The following is a 19,720-nucleotide window of genomic DNA, read 5'->3' as shown; positions in this document are numbered from 1 at the left end:
TCTCATGAGACTAGACATAATGCAGATTGTTAATGAGAGGACATCTAAGGGTGTTCCATGTAAAGCTGCTTCTGAGAACTCTCATGCAGAGAAATTAAATATTTCCATTCTGACTAACGCTCCCTTGATAACCACTCACAGTTGGGAGAGATGTTGGGGATGCTGATAAACATCTATTATTCACATTTCTTTTATTAGAGTTAATAAATGAAGCTTATACTGACTGTCTTATTTGATGAAGATCTGTGAACAAACCTTCAAGTCAGCAGTGTTATTTCCCTGATTTTGCATTAGTGAGTCTGAAAAGTGTTGCCCTTATTAGAGCTACTCCTTGGTGAGCAGTCCAGCTTGACCCCTATTAAAAGACTTTCAGCTGAAGAGCAGATGGTACTCACTCTCTGTCTTCCAACCCTGAAGGGGGGTGACTATGGCAACTGCTTCAAAATGGTCACCCCTGAAGTGGCAGAATCACTTATTCTAATTTGTTAAGTACTACTTCAGCCCCAATTATTTAATCACTACATTCAGAGTCTTATGCAACTGACAACAAATTAAAAAAATCCCAGGTGTCTGCAGAAGACAGGAAATCAGACAAGTACATTTAAGTACAGTACTTATTTACTAATTGAGCACTGGAATATTTGACATTTAGTTTTATGGATTAAACTAATACATCAAGGCTAATACAGAAGAATTAGTTTGAATAAAATTAGACAGCATGTGGAAGTTGGGTCATCCATCCAATTTAAATGCTTGCTATTCACAATCAAATAAAATACAGACTTAGATTTTGAGGAAAAATTGTTTGCGGTAGAGCAGATAGGTGATAAAGATCCAGAGTGCAGTTCCCCACAGGCTCTGGAACAGTGGTTCCCAGTGACTGTCCTGGTAGCGCATCTCCCAGCTGAAAGGAAAGTAAAAGCCCAGCAGAGAATGGCCCACATACACTAAGATGGAGTTCATTCCTGAAAACGAGTTCACACTTAATTAACAAATTGGTTTGCACATTAAATATATTAAGACATTAGAAACTGCATAGGTACTTTATGAAATTAAAGTATTAAAAACACTTCATATGAAGAACCTCTACAGCAAAATATGAGAATACAAATGCATTTTAATGTGGGAAAAAAAAACTGGTTACGCATAAGTTTCCTGCTTGTTCGCACCAGGATAAATGAAAGGTTGGCCACCCCACCATTCCTTGATGTCCACAACAAAATACATCATACCCAGCAATACAAAGGACATGGAGCCCATGCAGGTCACATAGGATAGAGACCTAGAAAATGAGTGAAACAAAAAATAAACTCCATTGTAGAATCTTAGAAAGGTAGTAGAAAAGTCAAAAGTAGATTGGGGTACAGTTCTGGCAGAACTTGAATTTTTCCTTATCAAAGAGGGTTAGAAATAGCAAGCTAAAAACCCTTAACTAACCAACAAACCCTTAATAAACCATTGAACAGTTTAGTTTAAGAGTGTAGATATGCTTTTTTTTCTGTTTCTTAGTGCTATTCAAATAATTTGTTTTAATTTTTTAATACCTGAACTTCCAGAAATGAATTAAACATTAAGGTAATTTAGAACCCTTTTGTTTGTTTTTTTAGTTGTCTATCTGGGGGGAACCTTTAAAGTAAAGTATTCTAAGAGAATATATAACAAGACCATCAATGATGCTGTAGCTCACGCCGGCCCTGTCTAGTCCAGAAGGAAAGATCTAAAAGTGGGCCACCTTGTGCAATAAAAGTTGCAAGCTATATACACTCTATACAAGCTATATATAGAAGCTGTATGCACCCTAGGAATACCAATCTATTTGCCAGAAAGAATCAAAAACGGTGAGGAATTGACCGAGAAGAAGCAATTTTTGTTGAACTGCTCATTAAGGCTTAATTGATCCATAACTTCATTAATAATTGTAATTAAGCAAATCTGGGTAGAAGTTATATGCACTCTAGGTACCCCTACCTTCATGCCAGAAAGAATCAAAATCAGTGAAGAATTGAGGGAAAAGAAGCAATTTGTGTGGAAACTGCTTGTTAGGGCTTAATTACTCCATATCTTCATTATTAATTGCAATTATGCAAATTTGGGTAGAAGCTATATGCACCCCAGGCAGACCCACTTTCCTGCCAAAACGAATAAAAATCGGTGAAGAATTGAGAGAGAAGTGATTTTCGTGAAATCTGGATGATGACAGACAACACCGCTCATTGACTGTCAGCCGGATGAGCTAATAATTAGAGTTTTTATTTTCTCTTAGCATCCTTTATTTATTTTTTATTATTTTATACAACCCACTGATTTAGCTTCTTTTTACATTTAGAGCAGGAACCTGACAGAAAGCCTATCAAGTTCCTGGTCACAATGGACAGTAAAATTCCAGATTTTGATTATTTGAATGTCAGAATTTTAATAACATTGAAATATAATAAACCTTTCACACATGCACAAAAGGACATACATCAGCATTTTACAGTATACCCAACAAGGCTGTAATGGACAGAACAAACTACAATGGTAAAAACAACAAAATCCAAACAGAAACAGATGAATAATTTACAACGCACCAAACCTGTCCTGAAATTATCCCTAAGAGAAATATTAGCATCCAAAGTGAATCTTTGGCACCTGGTCAAAAAAATCTAGATGTCTACCAACAAATCACATTCCTGTCAGTTCCTAAGTACCAGGATGCAGTATGGAATTTTCTCCTAATGTAAAATGGCTGCATCCCAGGGTACTCCAGCAGGCATCTCTTATGTCAGCTGAAGCAGAGCCAAAACTGACTCTTGGCTCATGCTTAATTACTTTTAGGAATCAAGACAGACATTCTCAGGGGCTCAATAAGCTGCATATTATGAACTGTCCATAAAACCCAGGTATGTAATTGGTTTAGATGTGCATAGATGGAAGGAAGTCTCAAAGATTAAAACATGCTACACACACACACACACACACACACACACACACACACACACACACACACACACACACACACAATTCATTATATTAATAATATAAAATATGAATGGTATTGTTAATAACAATTAATGTTAATCTGGATAGTAACATACGTATATGTTCCAACCATAACACAAATAGTGCACCATGATTCAGTGCTGCCATCATACCACCTGCACATTTCACTATGCCCCATATGAGTGCTAGTGAGAAGTAGACTTTGGACATGATGGAGAATTGGGAGTGTAAAACTGTGCTGTTTCTTGGCTGTAAAGAAGAGTGATCTTGTTAGAGGATGCATCACCTGGCATGCCTCATTCTTCCAAGTGAAAGGGTGATTATTTACAGGCCAGTCACAGTTAGAGGTAAGTAAATGTGTGTTTTAGCAGCCTCTGATTTGTGCATACTGTAGACTGAATCCTTCTTTACTGTGGAGATAAGTGGTTGGATTTAGGGGGTCAGGAAGCACTTACCAAAGGTTTTTATTGACAGGTATAAATCCAGAGTCTCGTGTGCACTTAGAAAGGATGGCCGTCAAGATTCCCTGAGGGTCAAAATGAAACAGATTTCAAATCAATGCTGAGCCATAAAGCAAGCACTCTCAGACACTGGAGATCTAGAGCAGCACAATAAAGATTCAAACAGATTAGCTGAGCTTCGAAGACATAAGCCTTGCCAAGTCTTGCAGACCTGTACACAATACAACATGCTAGTATCTTTCATATGCCAACTTTTAATGCAATATCATCTTACATATAACATGCTTTATGCTAGATGTTTTACATCCTTTGTTACTATACAAAAATATTCATGTCTATACTCTCTGAAAAACTACAGTCATTAAAAACACAAGTATATTTTTCTAAAGCAGACAGTGACTTAGACAGAAGTATTTTGCTTTGGCATGGGAGGACATATCGGCATCCAAACCGGCTCGTTAGAGGAATATCCATCATTTGTATAGATGACAGAATCAATGATGTGGAAATAGCTTGGCTGGGTTTAGATTGAGTCTCCAGGCTATGTAGGCAGGATGCAGAACTATCACTGCTATGTGGGGCAATCGCTCAATTTTAATCTCACATGGCCAACCACTGATCGTTGAACTCTAATTAACTCCGGGGCATTGTTTATGAGGATATAGGGGAACAACAGCCTCAAAAGCTCATCTCATGCCACAGGTTTCCCATCACAGCTGCCAGGCTCACTCTCTTAGAGTATGGTTTATTACATTGTTTTTGTGGTGCGAGACAATTATCATTGCTAACCAGAATATAACCCTTGTCAAGAGTGCATTAACCATAGAACAGATTGTTCAACGTGCAGCTTGTCCTCTTAAACTGGACTGCTCTCCAGAGATGTCAGTGATAACTGATGGTTGTTCTGGTGCTTGCTGAAGTTATGGTGTACATACTGGCTTCTAAGCTCTGTGTGTCAATAAATATTTCAATATGTTCAAGACTGGCCATTTTCAGTCTTGCCTGGAGTGGTAAAGGTTGTATTTAACATTACACTCCTCAAAAGTTCTTTCTAAAGCCTATAACAAGATCATTCTAACAGTACAAGTATTTCATGCTCTATATGTATATGAACATAACTAGACATTCATTACTACAAACTATGAAAATCCTCTTTGCCCTGAATGATCTTTAAGATGTCTTCACAATTCTGAGGCAAACCTTGAACCTAAGCCATATGTTTCTCAACAGAGGCTATCAGACATAAAAAGTGGGAATATAATGCTTTAGCTTTATTTTTTCAACATAATGTTTCACTGTTGGGTAGTTTATTTTATCATGCTGTGCCTCCAGGTGAAGAGTAACAGATCTTCCTTCCTTTATTTCAGCACCCTGAGCAATATCCCTCTGTCATAATGGCCAGTGTGATTCAACATGGAGGCTGTAATGGGCCAATTTGTCCTAAGAGCTAAGGATAATAAAATGTAAAATACTGAAATACTGGTATCAAATACTGGTAGACATCTTCTAACACTGGGATCACAACATATGCTCTCTCCCTTAATGTATCTTTCTATGAAAAGTGAAAAAGACATTCTACATTTTTATTTAAAGAGCTATGAATGCAATTAAAATATGTAAAGAATAGAAAAGTAACAAAAAAAAGTAATGCAATAATGTATTGACTACAATAAATGAAATGAATAACAATTAAGTGCTTGTGCATCTTTAGATGCACAGTGATCGAACCTTGGAAGGACCCTATTTAAATGATTACAACGTTCATGAGTAAATTACAAAAGATGCACCTTTTGAATCATGATTTACTGCTCTGTCTTACATCATAAAATCAATCTTGTTCATTTACAGCTGCAAATAATACTAAACCTCACACTCTACAGTCCTTATGAAATTTCTATTACTGAATATCTGAATTTTGGACCTACTGTTGTTTACAGCTCGAAGAAAATAATGTCTCCAGAAAAATTCTGGTTTGCTAAATCCCAAGTCTGAATAACAATGGTCCTAAGAAAGCACCAGCCAAGATCCTGCTCAAAACAACTTTGTTGAACCTTAGAGACAGAGTTTTACTATCACTTTCCTGGCAATCCCTTTGTAGTTACTGTCACTGACTAATATTCTTTCACATCTTCCTCATTTCATCAGCTATTTATCAAAGCTTTTTTTTCAGTTGAATCTGGTAAGCAGGTAAAAACTCAGATGTACAATGAATGACAGATTTGGAAATATTGGTGAAATGAATTTTGTATACCTATAAATGCTCAAATTTGGTAAAGCAAGACTAATAAAATTACAGAATAGCAAAAATACAGATTTCCTTGGTTTATATATATATATATATATATATATATATATATATATATATATATATATATATATATATAAAATCATACAAAACCAATTTGATATTGTTCATGTATCTAAAACACAAAGAATGCTATTGGCTGAGGTTCTCTGGTCATAGGGCTGTTGAGCTTAATGTCTTGAATCTGCCAGACAAAAGTCTTCAATCAGCACATGTGCTCTCTGGAGAGGCCATTCCAGAAACTCTGCTGCCAGACCCCCAAAACAAGACAGCAGCAGGATTTTCCTGCAACATACAGCCCAATATTCCATGGGCCTTAATTAGAGACTCGGTTGCGCACAAAAATTTACAGTTCATTTACTGATTTCAAACTTGTATTTTTGAGCTGGTGTTCAAAAACACAATCCGGATGAGAAAGACATGCCTTGTGTACAAATGGTAATATGCCCAGATGCCCCTAAATGAACTCAATTACAGATAAATATGTCTGTGTGAACTCTGCTCTCTTCTTTATCCAGGAGGCTCTCGGAGAAGAGGACATCTCACATAACCCCCAGGGGACAGAGGTTTAAATGCCCTCCCACACCACACCACCACCCTGACTTATGTCCCCTTCTCCATCCAGACCACCCAAATGGAGCCTTCATTCCCAAAGCCTGAATCCTCTCCTCGTAATTAAATCCATCTAATTATTTTAATAAGCAAAGTAAATCTCAGCATGTGCCCTATGTACTCTAAGTTTATTTTCTTGAACATCTTAATTGTTAGGACACAGTTGTTTGGTTGAAATTCAATTGTATTCATTATAATGTATATCCAACTGACATGTAGGATAACAGTTCATTATCTGAGTAAGTGTACACATATTGGGAACAATACAATGGTAAGGGATTTGGATTGTCTTCTTTACATGCTGTGTAATTAATATGTATCATTAACAGTTAATATGCTAGAGATCCACATACTGCGCACAAGTCATCCGGTCCAGTCCCGAGAGAGCTCGGATACCAGTCTCTGCCTGGGAACCCATTCCGTGCATGTAGAGACAGATCATATGACGCCTACCTATTTCATTAACTGTCTGCAACTACATGCAATATAACACTTGTATGCCACAAAGGTCTCATAGTACAGTTTAGATATTGGGTATATTTCTCGCCTTCCTGTAGAGATATAATAGCCTTTCCAACCCTTTTTCTTTTCTATAAAGTGCTGCATGTACTTAATCTCCTACTAGTTTCAAAATTTACACTGGTATATACATCTTTTGGATTTAAAAAAAAAATTTTTGGACATATAAAGCTTACTGCAATACTGTGTTATTATCTATTAAAAGGTTGAATACATTACTGCAAAAAATAAAGAAACAAGGAACGCTTATAAAACATATAAACTCAGCAGTGCATCCAAAAAGGACAGAATGCATCCTATACTCATGAAACTGCATTTTTAAATTAGAAGCTGAAATATTTTACTCTTGTAGAATACATTATAGTGTTTTATCTTTTTTGTGTACTGCAAAGAACGATGTAATGATGACTTTAAATGTCAACAACATACCAGGATGACAGCCCAGATTGTGAATCGTATGATAATCTTGCTGTTGAGTTTGCGGTAGAAGAGGAAAATCTTTCCTGCCTGGAGAAATAAAAAGCACATTACAGCTTATCACATGTACCTTAAATAAATGCTTACAGTCACTGTACTATAATGTAGTGCGTGTGTGGGGTTTCCACACAGCAATAATCCCAGTTTTCAATGAACACCTACAGTATTTATGTAAGTCCACATGGATACAAATGAACCATGTAGGTGTTAATTCAATGCTATGGATTCTGTTGTGAACTCATTAAACCAGAATACAATGGCAAAATGTCAACTGATATGCAATTAATACACTGCTTGTTTGGCACACACTGAAGCTTATGCAACATACATCTACATTCTGCACAAACCAGAATCCCATCTCACAGCTCCAAATGCTGGATTACAGGGTTCACGGAATGCATAATGGTGGATTTGGTAAGGCTGCTAGCGGATATGCTGGTTATGTCCCTGACACTGAGGTCGGGTTTCACTGCTCTCCACGCTTACTGATTAAGCCAGTGATGACGAATGTGGCTCAGCCGAGGACGCACTAGTGGACTGACACAAGCGCCAAGGGCCAACACCTGCCGTGTTCTTTAAGGCGTGTTGATTGACAGGCTTGCCTCTAACTGTTTTTCATCTCCGCCCTCAGGGAAGGGAGCAATGTGTCCAGGTTTGCACGACAGGTTCTCACCCCTCAAGAGCAATGCCACTACCAAGGGGTGAGAAAGGTTTTAGTCCTCTGATGGACAGTACTGTAGTATAGGACACTACATTACACTACACATTGTTCTGTGTCCCCGAGAAGAAGCAGCTGTGCATCAGCGGAACTAGTCCAGCCTTCGTCACCTGTAATAACAATATTAGGGTCTTTTATGTGGTGGTGTACGAATGGGAAATTGAAGCTGTTATTCACAAATATTGACCACATCTTTACACAAGAGAAAACAATTCAATTCTAAAGTAATAAAAGTGTTTCAAAAGGCATGGTAGGACCTAACATTTAAAAGTAAATACTATGTACTGACCAAGAAGGTTTGTATGTACAAAAAAATTGGTTTGTAAATGAAATGTTTGTTAAATGTATATAAAAAGTGTTTTGTAATTAAGGGAAATGACTTTAAAAATAAACGTAGCATAAACAATAGTGGGCGGCACGGTGGTGTAGTGGTTAGCGCTGTCGCCTCACAGCAAGAAGGTCCTGGGTTCGAGCCCCGTGGCCGACGAGGGCTTTTCTGTGTGGAGTTTGCATGTTCTCCCCGTGTCCGCGTGGGTTTCCTCCGGGTGCTCCGGTTTCCCCCACAGTCCAAAGACATGCAGGTTAGGTTAACTGGTGACTCTAAATTGACCGTAGGTGTGAATGGTTGTCTGTGTCTATGTGTCAGCCCTGTGATGACCTGGCGACTTGTCCAGGGTGTACCCCGCCTTTTGCCCGTAGTCAGCTGGGATAGGCTCCAGCTTGCCTGCGACCCTGTAGAAGGATAAAGCGGCTAGAGATAATGAGATGAGATGAGATAAACAATAGTGCTGAATTGCATTTAGTGCTACCTGATATTAGCTACATAATTTAGCCAAAGTGTTTCATTTTATCATTTTAATGTACACTTCATTAGTAATTACATTCATTTTATGCAGACAAATCCAATACAGCCATCACTGGGAACGATACTGGTTCTGTCTGTACATGCAAGTCCTCCGCTTTGTTTAAGTAGTTGATGTGACAGATTTGCGCAAAAAGGGTCAACTGCAATACACCTCAGTTGTTTGTCAAATATAGTACATTATTTGATATTCTACATTTGTTTGTAATTGTTAGTGTGAGCACACGAGACAGTTATGTACAATCAGTAGTGGCTCATGATCATAGATTTTGGACGGGAAGGTCAACATTAATAAAGACATAGCCTATCACACTTGACTAGGCTGCTATCTAGTGAATTTAACTACCGGTAGATATTAAGCAGGTGAGAGTTGACAACATAGAGCCATCCAGAATAGAATCTAGCAGCTAGTTTTGAGTTTGTTCAACTGTGTTCAATACAGCAGGTGTAATATAAGTAGAGGTAATGGTATGTTAAGGGTTAAATGTTAACAGCTGGTAGACTTTTGTGAAATATCCAACCCAGCTACATCTCAAAATCTCAAAAACACTTAAAACTAGCCAAAAAAAAATTCAGGCATTTAGACCACAGATGATTTTTAAACTAGCCCAATCTGGCAACAACGGGCGTCTATTAGTGTTTGTTGTGGATCCCGTTTTTGACCACTAGTTGCAATAATAATTCAACAGAAGCCAAGTGGGGCAGTGAGTGTTCTGCCCCATGATGGTATAACAAGAAAGGCAAGCAAATAAACAGAATGACAATGTCAATTTCCAGTATTTTTAAATCATCTTTCACTTCGAAGAGGTAATTAGTATTTCAATAGAATTTAAAAATGTGTGATGTTGTGAATGAGGACTTGCAAAACATGCACTGAATGGCTGATATAAAAGGTGAGTCTTTGACTCTGCCCCTGTGGAGGAGCTGACACTGTGCAGAACAAAGCAGCAAATTGGGATGATTAAGTACATATGTACAGTATGTAATTTAAAATACATCTTGCTTTTCTTGTAGCTTCTGTAACAAATCTGTGAACGTAACTTACCTGCATCCCAAAGAATCCCATGACAATAGAATTAATAGTACCTAGGACTCCTTCTGGGTCAAAAGGCTGAGTTGTGTGATACATAGCCTGTGAGAATGAAAATATGAAATAATAATAGTAACAATCAAACTTTTGAAGTTCTATCAGGTCTACAGAATACAGAGTAGATCTAAGTGCCCTGCTTTTGTGGGATCTTATTCTTACCTTACATGTTGGATGCCAGTAGATATTGTTTCCTAATAACCATCTATCTATATATGCAGCAGCCCCGCCTGTGCAGTTTGGGTATAGACCATTATCTCCTATACCTCCAGCTCCTAAATACCCACTGTAGGAAGCAAGTATGATTTCAGTGCCGGACCACACCAAAACTGAAAGGAGTCATTTTCTCAATTAAGCACCGTTACTTGAAGTGTAGTAGCTGGATATTTATATATTATATTATATTCTGGACAAAAATGAGATGCAAAAAATGCGCATCCATTTCTGAAGATACTAAGCTGTCTGCATGTGTGTCAATGCCTTTATAGGGTCAGACAGAATGAGAAGGTGTATAAAAGGAAGAATAGAAGATAAGAAAAAATAGCATAAATAAACTGGTGAGAAAAAAAGAGAAAAACATAAAGGAAAATGGAAGAAGATGGATCCTCTGCCTTTGCTTCCTTTTAGTGCACATGAAGGACTGAGATTGGCTAATTATTCCCTCTGAAGCATTTGCCACACACTCATAAATCATCAGGAGTGTCTCATAAGAGCTGCACAACACACCAGCCTGCTTGCATGCTCTCTCTCTCTCTCTCACACACACACACACACACACACACACACACACACACACACACACACACCAAGCCATAACTGTGTATACCTTTATATCCATACAAAATACAAAAGCTTTATTCAAGACACGCTTCCTTAAAAAGGCACTATGCATTGACACTGATGAACAGTAATAGTGATGTACCTGTCACCTAGTTAATAATGTTATCGTGATATATGAATAATATCATGATCATATTACATTAGGATCAAGCTCAAGGATGTAGATTAAACATGTGTCACAAATGCATTATGCTCACAAATGGTTTATTGCATTGGGGATTTATGCATGTGTTCTGCTGTGGAGTTTCTGCAACTCACGTGGGGCAGTTGGGCACAGGCAACAGGAATGTGACACACAGCCACACTGTCTCCAGCACCAAAATGAAAATCCACTCAGGCCAGTAGAGCACCACATCCTGGACAGGGCTCCACCAGCGGACCTGCAAAAGTCAGTATCAAACCTCAGTGAAATTTCATCTCTTAGCACAGTGTTCTCAGTGCTAAAGTTTTAGTGTTGTGTCTTTGCTTCAAAACACTGATAACTCAAAATACTAGTGTGAATAAGAAAATTCATCACTAGAGATGCTGGTGCACCTGACTTAGTGGGATCTCTTGATAGGGAGAGAATGTCTGCATCAGTGACAGGATGAAGTAGGTGAAAGCCAGACGCTGAAGCACTCCAGGTATCCGTAGCCAGGACCATGACACTTGCATGCAAAAACAGACACATTTTATAACTTTTTGAGCAAATCAAAAATAAAATCTCATTCTCATCTCATTATCTCTAGCCGCTTTATCCTGTTCTACAGGGTCGCAGGCAAGCTGGAGCCTATCCCAGCTGACTACGGGCGAAAGGCGGGGTACACCCTGGACAAGTTGCCAGGTCATCACAGGGCTGACACATAGACATAGACAACCATTCACATTCACACCTACGATCAATTTAGAGTCACCAGTTAACCTAACCTGCATGTCTTTGGACTGTGGGGGAAACCGGAGCACCCGGAGGAAACCCACGCGGACACGGAGAGAACATGCAAACTCCACACAGAAAGGCCCTCGCCAGCCACGGGGCTCAAACCCGGACCTTCTTGCTGTGAAGTGACAGCACTAACCACTACACCACTGTGCCGCCCAATAAAATATCTAAATGAGAAAAATGTCAAATTCATTTTAAAACTGAGGAAAAAAATATATTTACAGTGGTGCTTGAAAGTTTGTGAACCCTTTAGAATTTTCTATATTTCTGCATAAATATGACCCAAAACATCATCAGATTTTCACACAAGTCCTAAAAATAGATAAAGAGAACCCAGGTAAACAAATTAGACAAAAATATGATACTTGGTCATTTATTTATTGAGGAAAATGATCCAATATTACATATCTGTGAGTGGCAAAAGTATGTGAACCTCTAGGATTAGCAGTTAATTTAAAGGTGAAATAAGAGTCCGGTGTTTTCAATCAATTGGATGACAAATCAGGTGTGAGTGGGCACCCTGTTTTATTTAAAGAACAGGGATCTATCAAAGTCTGATCTTCACAACACATGTTTGTGCAAGTGTATCATGGCACGAACAAAGGAGATTTCTGAGGACCTCAGAAAAAGCGTTGTTGATGTTCATCAGGCTGGAAAAGGTTACAAAACCATCTCTAAAGAGTTTGGACTCCACCAATCCACAGTCAGACAGATTGTGTACAAATGGAGGAAATTCAAGACCATTGTTACCCTCCCCAGGAGTGGTCGACCAACAAAGATCACTCCAAGAGCAAGGCGTGTAATAGTCAGTGAGGTCACAAAGGACCCCAGGGTAACTTCTAAGCAACTGAAGGCCTCTCTCACATTGGCTAATTGGTTAATGTTCATGAGTCCACCATCAGGAGAACACTGAACAACAATGGTGTGCATGACAGGGTTGCAAGGAGAAAGCCACTGCTCTCCAAAAAACTTGCTGCTTGTCTGCAGTTTGCTAAAGATCACATGGACAAGCCAGAAGGCTATTGGAAAAATGTTTTGTGGACGGATGAGACCAAAATAGAACAATTTGGTTTAAATGAGAAGTGTTAAGTTTGGAGAAAGGAAAACACTGCATTCCAGCATAACAACCTTATCCCATCTGTGAACCATGGTGGTGGTAGTATTGTGTTTTGGGCCTGTTTTGCTGCATCTGGGCCAGGACGGCTTGCCATCATTGATGGAGCAATGAATTCTGAATTATACCAGGGAATTCTAAAGGAAAATGTCAGGACATCTGTCCACGAACTGAATTTCAAGAGAAGGTGTGTCATGCAGCAAGACAACGACCCTAAGCACACAAGTCATTCTACCAAAGAATGGTTAAAGAAGAATAAAGTTCATGTTTTGGAATGGCCAAGTCAAAGTCCTGACCTTAATCCAATCAAAATGTTGTGGAAGGACCTGAAGCGAGCAGTTCATGTGAGGAAACCCACCAACATCCCAGAGTTGAAGCTGTTCTGTATGGAGGAATGGGCTAAAATTCCTCCAAGCCAGTGTGCAGGACTGATCAACAGTTACCGGAAACGTTTAGTTGCACTTATTGCTGCACAAGGGGGTTACACCAGATACTGAAAGCAAAGGTTCACATACTTTTGCCACTCACAGACATGTAATATTGGATCATTTTCCTCAATAAATAAATGACCAAGTATAATATTTTTGTCTCATTTGTTTAACTGGGTTCTCTTTATCTACTTTTAGGACTTGTGTGAAAATCTGATGTTGTTTTGGGTCATATTTTTGCAGAAATATAGAAAATTCTAAAGGGTTCACAAACTTTTAAGCACCACTGTATAACTTACTTTGTTTCATCAATTTTTATTTTTGGAAAAAAAAACCTTTGAAAAAAGAAGGAATCCAAGGCACTCTTCATATCCAACTATATAAAAAGCCTTTATTTTACATGGCTATTTCATACAGAAAACATGAGCTGAGCAGCTGAGCAGGTTGCTGCTCAGCTCATGTTTTCTGTATGAAATAGCCATGTAAAATAAAGGCTTTTTATATAGTTGGATACAAAGAATGCCTTGGATTCCTTCTTTTTTCAAAGGTTTTTGCATTCCCTATACCAAAGAGCACCTTTAATTAAATTTTTTTCATCAATTCCTGAGAAACTTTGGATTTTTTTCTCATATCAATTTTATTTATTTATTTTTTTTATTTCCATGTGCTTAATCAGTACAAGTTGCATTTTTAGAGATTGTGCGATTCTGTCTCCCGTAATGTCTCCATTCTTTGACAATTTATTTAACAGCTTAATTTAATAAAAAATTAATATAGAAAGATAATTTTTTCACTATTTTTTTCCACTCATTCATTCATTAATTTTCAATGAGCACTTTATCCTGGAAGGCAGAAAAACACCAATGCATAAATACATGCGCACACACACACACACACACACACACACACACACACACACACACACACACACACACACACACACACGGCAATTTAGCACAGGCAATCCACCTACTGTAGTGTTTTTGAGAGGCGGGAGGAAACTGGACAACCTGGAAGAAACCCATGATAAAAGAAACTCGACACAGTTCCGAGCTCATGATTGGAGCCATGTGTACATTTTGTAATTTAAATTATCTAAAACCTAAAATAATTTCTAATTTTTCTCTTTTTTAAAGTAAAATTATAGACTTCAAGTTAAAATGACACTTACTGCTTTAGAGAATTAGAGATGGGGATTCTGTTTGTCAGTACATAGGTGTGACCTGCCTGACCGAAACTAATCACAATTATTTGAGCCCAAGGGGTGCTGAAGAACGGACACAGACAAGAAGATTGATGCTAATCTAAGCATTTAGTTAATTGAAAACCTCTTTGTGGCATAGAGGAGGACCGTGTGAAATAATATAATCCCAATCATTGATCCAACAAATCAAATAAAAAGCAGAAACACTCCACCTCGCTCCAGAAAGAGAGGAAGTGACTTCAGTGACTGATGGTGACTATTAGTTAAAGCACACAGCCATGCTTTTCAAAGGAAGTGTACTTTCCACTTTATCCTATCTTACTGTATCAAGAGATCTCGAGTCGATTAAGAGGTGGAGGTTACGGGCAGCATTATGTGTCTTTGGATGTATTATTACTGTTGTTGTTGTGGCTATGAAGCAAAGAAAGAGAAAAAAAACAACCCAAAGGCTCTCTGAGAGGCGGGCTGTAAAATGGGCCTAGCAAGACAGACCGAATAGCAATGAATGGAATAGACAATGACAACAAGAAATCCCCCAGAAGTGTACACGTGGGTGCAGAAAGTGACTTGGTTGAGAAGCCTGGACATCTGTCAATGAAGGATAAAATGTAGAAGAAAGCCTGACCAGCATCCTGGCACTGCTCCGGCAGGTCAGATGAAAGGGGCCCAAAGCCAGGTAGAGAACCACAGCGCAGCAGGACCCAACAGTGCTGGGAGGTTGCCAGCAGAGCAAGCAGGCCAAGAGATAGAGCCAATCCCCCAGAGCAATGTGCACATCAGCCTCCCTCCAAACACACAACCAGTATACCAGTCTAAACAAACAAGAAAGGTGCAACAAAATCAATTGGCCAAAAGGTAAATAATCAAGAGGAAAGGCACAGACTCAATAAACACCTGAGTGGAGTCTTGGAGCACTCTTTGTGAGGGAAAGTTGAGTGCAAACTGAACATCATATATGAGGAGTGCAGAGGAAGGTTTGGGAGATATGTAACGGTCAGCAAATTACAGTCATGTGAGCCACAGCCCTGAGACAGAAAGGAAGGCAGGAGAAACAGATCAAGGAGCTTTTACAGACACCAGCTGCACAAGAGGTGGAGGAAAGCAGCCCCAGAAGACAAAGCCAGCCTGAAGGTGCTGTGGGATGAGCTCAAGCAAAGGCTTGCCAAGCTGTGCTGAGTAGACTGAATCAGGAGGCAGAGGAAAAGAAAAGGAAAGAAGAGACTTCTTCAAGGATCCTTTCAAGTATGCTCACAAGCTGCTTGTTTAAAAACAAAGTGGAAGGCTAGACATCTCCAAGAATGAACAGGAGAAGTACATCAAGGGCCAATACACAGACACAGCCAAAAATACCTCATTGAGCTCACCAGGGCATGTGCCATGCCCATCACCACCAAGCATCCCCTTTGACACCTCCATGCCAAGACTGTGCAAGATTGGAGAGGTCATCAAAAGGGGTAGATTAGTTTCAGTGCCAGGATCAAACAGGCTCCCCTTCAAGCTGTACAAGAACTGCCCCAAACAGTAAAGATCCTGTGGAAGCTTAAGAGGACTGTGTGGAAGAACCAGATGATCCCATCAAAATGACAACAGGCAAACGGGGTCTTCATTCCCACCACCATCAGCCAGTTCAGAAGTATTGCCTTGTTGAACATGGAAGGAAAGATCTTCTCAGTGCTGGCTAGAAGGATGACCAACTTCTTCAAGAACAGTGGCTATATTGACAAGTTGCCAAAAGGCTGGACTCCCAGGCTTGCTGGGATGTACTGAACAGTCCTCTATGATCTGGGAGCAAATACAACATGTCAAAAGGGAAAGTGCTGACCTACATGTGGTGTGGCTCAACTTGGCAAATGCCTACAGCAAGGCTTTACAACAGGATGGCAACAACTGGAAGTGGACATTGCCATGGGATGTGCCATCTCTCCCATACTCTTCATAGGCACCCTAGAGATAATGCCCATTGGAGCCAGGAAAGTAGTCAGAGGCCTGAGTATACCATTGGATGAAAGACTCCCTCCTCTGAGAAGTTATATGGATGTCACAAGCATCTTACAGACAGCCCCATGCATAGCAAGGCTCCTCAAGCACCTTAGTGAGCTGATGACATTGGCAAAGATGAAGATCAAGCCTTCAAAGCCACAGAGCCTTTCAATTGGGAAAGGAGTGAGAAATGATAGAACAGTGTTTGTCACAGGAGGAGAGGAAATTCCATGGCTGGTGGAGCAACTTGTCTGAAACCTTAGAAGACAGTACACTTCAGAGCTCTCTGACAGACAGTTGAGGAGGTTGGCACAGATGCAGCTGGCAAAAATTGGACTGACAAGGATTGACAGCAGCCAGTTCCCAGGGAAATATAAGGTGTGGTGTTACCAGTTCACACTTTACCAGTGCGTAATGTGGCCACCGAAAGTGTGTGAAATTCCATCATCAGTCGCCAAAGGATGGATGGCATCTCCTACACTTACATTAGGAAGTGGTTGAGTCTCCCCTGCTGCTTCTCTGACTCAGGCCTTCTTGGCAAGAGTGTTGCAACTTCCACTGAAATCCATCAGCCTTGGATACAGGCAAGAGAAAAGCCGGTTTGTGTTTGAGCAAAGGGAATCTATGAACCAGCTGATAAGGAGCACAAAGGTGGATGTCCACACAGGGTGCAGATGGAGGGCACAGGCAGAGGTGGACCAAGCCATCAGCATGTTGCAGCACAAAAAAGTTCTGGGAAGAATGTAACACAGTTGGGCAGGACTGGGCTGAGGAGAAGATGCACATTTCTGGTCCAAAGCCACAAGGGAGCAGAGGAAGACAGTGATCATGGAGGAGATTACACAGGTGGAGCAGGAGCATTACCCCATCAAGGCAGTGTCCCAGGGCCATGCTATGAGGCCACCACAAGCAGAGGCATCAGCTGAGCAAATACCTGGCAAACTCTGCAAGGACGGCTCAGCTTCTTGATAAGGGCAGCTTGACACCCTTCCATGCCTCTGAAAACTCTCCCAGTGATTTAGGAGTGAAGACAAGTGCCTGCTATGCAGCAACACAAGTCTCCAGCACATCCTGTGAGGGTGCAAGGTTGTACTGGTGCAGGGGCACTTCCAGTGGCACTGATGGTGGCACAACCAGGTGCTGAGGATGCTGGCAGAGCTGTCAGAGAAGTGCAGGGTGGGGGGCAAACAACTCCTCCGGTCACCATCGACCGCTTGTTCCCTTTGTCAAGCCAAGAGAGAACCAACAGAATAGAAGCCAGCAGCAGGAAAGACACCATCTCTGCTTACTCCAGGAAAGGCATGAGAAATGCATGTTGACCTCAGCAAGCAGCTAGTTTTACCACCAGAGATCACACAAATAACTCTCAGACCAAATGTTGTGATGTGGTCCACAGCTGCCAAGAAGGTCTGTATCATCATCCCTTGGGAGGAGGGGATACCAACAGCCCATGAGTTCAAATGGCTCAAGTTCTCTGCACTGGCAGCAGAGTATACGCAGGTTGACTGAACCTCAAATCACCCAAGCAGGAAGCAGGGGCTTTGTCGGCAAACCAGTAAACCAACTTCTCTGTGCTGCTCATATGATGGGGCGAGCCTTCAGAGGGCCATCAAAGACTTGAGAGGAGAGGCTGAGAAGTCAAGCTACTGGTTGTGGCTACAGAGGAGGGACATTTTCTGGGGTTCAACACCCCAATAAGGGAAGCTGCAGGGGGTGGCGGTGAGACGTCCCCAACTGGCCACTGCACACCCCCCCCAGTGGGAGATGTACTTGACAGTGGGTGAAACAGCAGTGAACAGTGGCTCCAACTGACAACTCTGCAGCTGACCCAGTGTGCACCAGCAGAGTTGCAGCAGACAAAGATTCCAAGCAGGAAGAACACCAACACATAATAATAATAAATTATTATTATTATTATTATTATTAGTGTGCTTGCTCAAGCACACAGCAGCCTTGCCTGTTCTTCTTAAGTTTACTTATTCTGCCTTATTCCGACACGTTTTTTTGATCCACTACTCCTCCTAGGGCGTTCAAGATAGAGACACTGTTCCAAATCTGAGACGTCTGGCCCGAAGTGGTGTAGTGTACTTGTATACAGCTTTTGGATCAACATGCCCGTTCTCTTGTTCTTGTCATTTTTATTTTGTTTTTTTCCCACAGAGAATGAATAGGGCTCATGAATCGAATTGTCCTACTTGGACACGCTCCATCGCAGATGCACCAAACCTCATGTGATACTTCAGGCCAACTCCCCCGACACATACATGCAATCGGTTCTGACCCGCACTCATTTTTCCTTTCTTTTTGCTCATCCCTTTTTCCTCCATAGGCTTGCATTGATTTTTGGCCCCATTGAAAATGAATGGTGTTTCAGGAGAAAAACTTTCACTCTCCATCAATTTTTTTAACCAAGTGACCAAACTTCAAGAAACTTCACTTGATGCCTCAGGCCAAATCCCCGCACAGATCCATCCCCTCATCTGAAACCTGCACTCGTCTTTTCCTTGGTTTTCACGCATCTCTTTTTACCTCCATAGGCTTCCATTGATTTTTGGCCCCATTCAAATGAATGGAGTTTTGCTCAGTAACACTTCACCACACATCCATTATCTCTAGCCGCTTTATCCTTCTACAGGGTCGCAGGCAAGTTGGAGCCTATCCCAACTGACTACGGGCAAAAGGCGGGGTACACCCTGGACAAGTTGCCAGGTCATCACAGGGCTGACACATAGACACAGACAACCATTCACACTCACATTCACACCTACGGTCAATTTAGAGTCACCAGTTAACCTAACCTGCATGTCTTTGGACTGTGGGGGAAACCGGAGCACCCAGAGGAAACCCACGTGGACACGGGGAGAACATGCAAACTCCTCACAGAAAGGCCCTCGCCGGCCACGGGGCTCGAACCTGGACCTTCTTGCTGTGAGGCGACAGCGCTAACCACTACACCACCATGCCACCCACCCCACATCCACCAAACTTCATATGGCACCTCAGGCCAAATCACCCGTCACACACACATGATATCGGTTCTGACCCACACTTGTCTTTGTCTTGCCTTTCATCCGTCCATTTTTTCTCCATTTTGCCGCTAATCAATGGAAGCTTGACTGAGTCATTCCTCCCTTCCCCCATAGGTGATGATGCATTTGGCAAGGATCTGCTCATTTGAGACTTTGACAGCAAATCAACTTCAACTCAATGGC

The 19,720-nt window shown here is 40.8% G+C and overlaps 1 protein-coding gene across 1 annotated transcript in view; it reads right to left on the bottom strand.

The window, feature by feature from the left end:
• Positions 1-718: 718 nt before the first annotated feature.
• si:dkey-192p21.6 (uncharacterized protein LOC565246 homolog) overlaps positions 719-19,720 on the bottom strand; it is a 61,593-nt gene continuing 42,591 nt past the window's right edge. The window contains exons 11-18 of the mRNA XM_060924768.1: positions 11,398-11,510; positions 11,122-11,243; positions 10,186-10,309; positions 9,982-10,068; positions 7,309-7,386; positions 3,438-3,508; positions 1,170-1,282; positions 719-965 (exon numbers count right to left, since the gene is read on the bottom strand). Of these exons, the coding sequence (XP_060780751.1) occupies positions 784-965; positions 1,170-1,282; positions 3,438-3,508; positions 7,309-7,386; positions 9,982-10,068; positions 10,186-10,309; positions 11,122-11,243; positions 11,398-11,510 (890 nt within the window). The 3' untranslated portion in view covers positions 719-783. The remainder of the gene's footprint in view (positions 966-1,169; positions 1,283-3,437; positions 3,509-7,308; positions 7,387-9,981; positions 10,069-10,185; positions 10,310-11,121; positions 11,244-11,397; positions 11,511-19,720) is intronic.

Source organism: Neoarius graeffei, chromosome 7 (assembly GCF_027579695.1).
Source record: "Neoarius graeffei isolate fNeoGra1 chromosome 7, fNeoGra1.pri, whole genome shotgun sequence".
Classification (NCBI taxonomy): Eukaryota; Metazoa; Chordata; class Actinopteri; order Siluriformes; family Ariidae; genus Neoarius; species Neoarius graeffei.
Note: the sequence above shows the minus strand (reverse complement) of the source record. Positions and strands in the feature narration are given on the sequence as shown.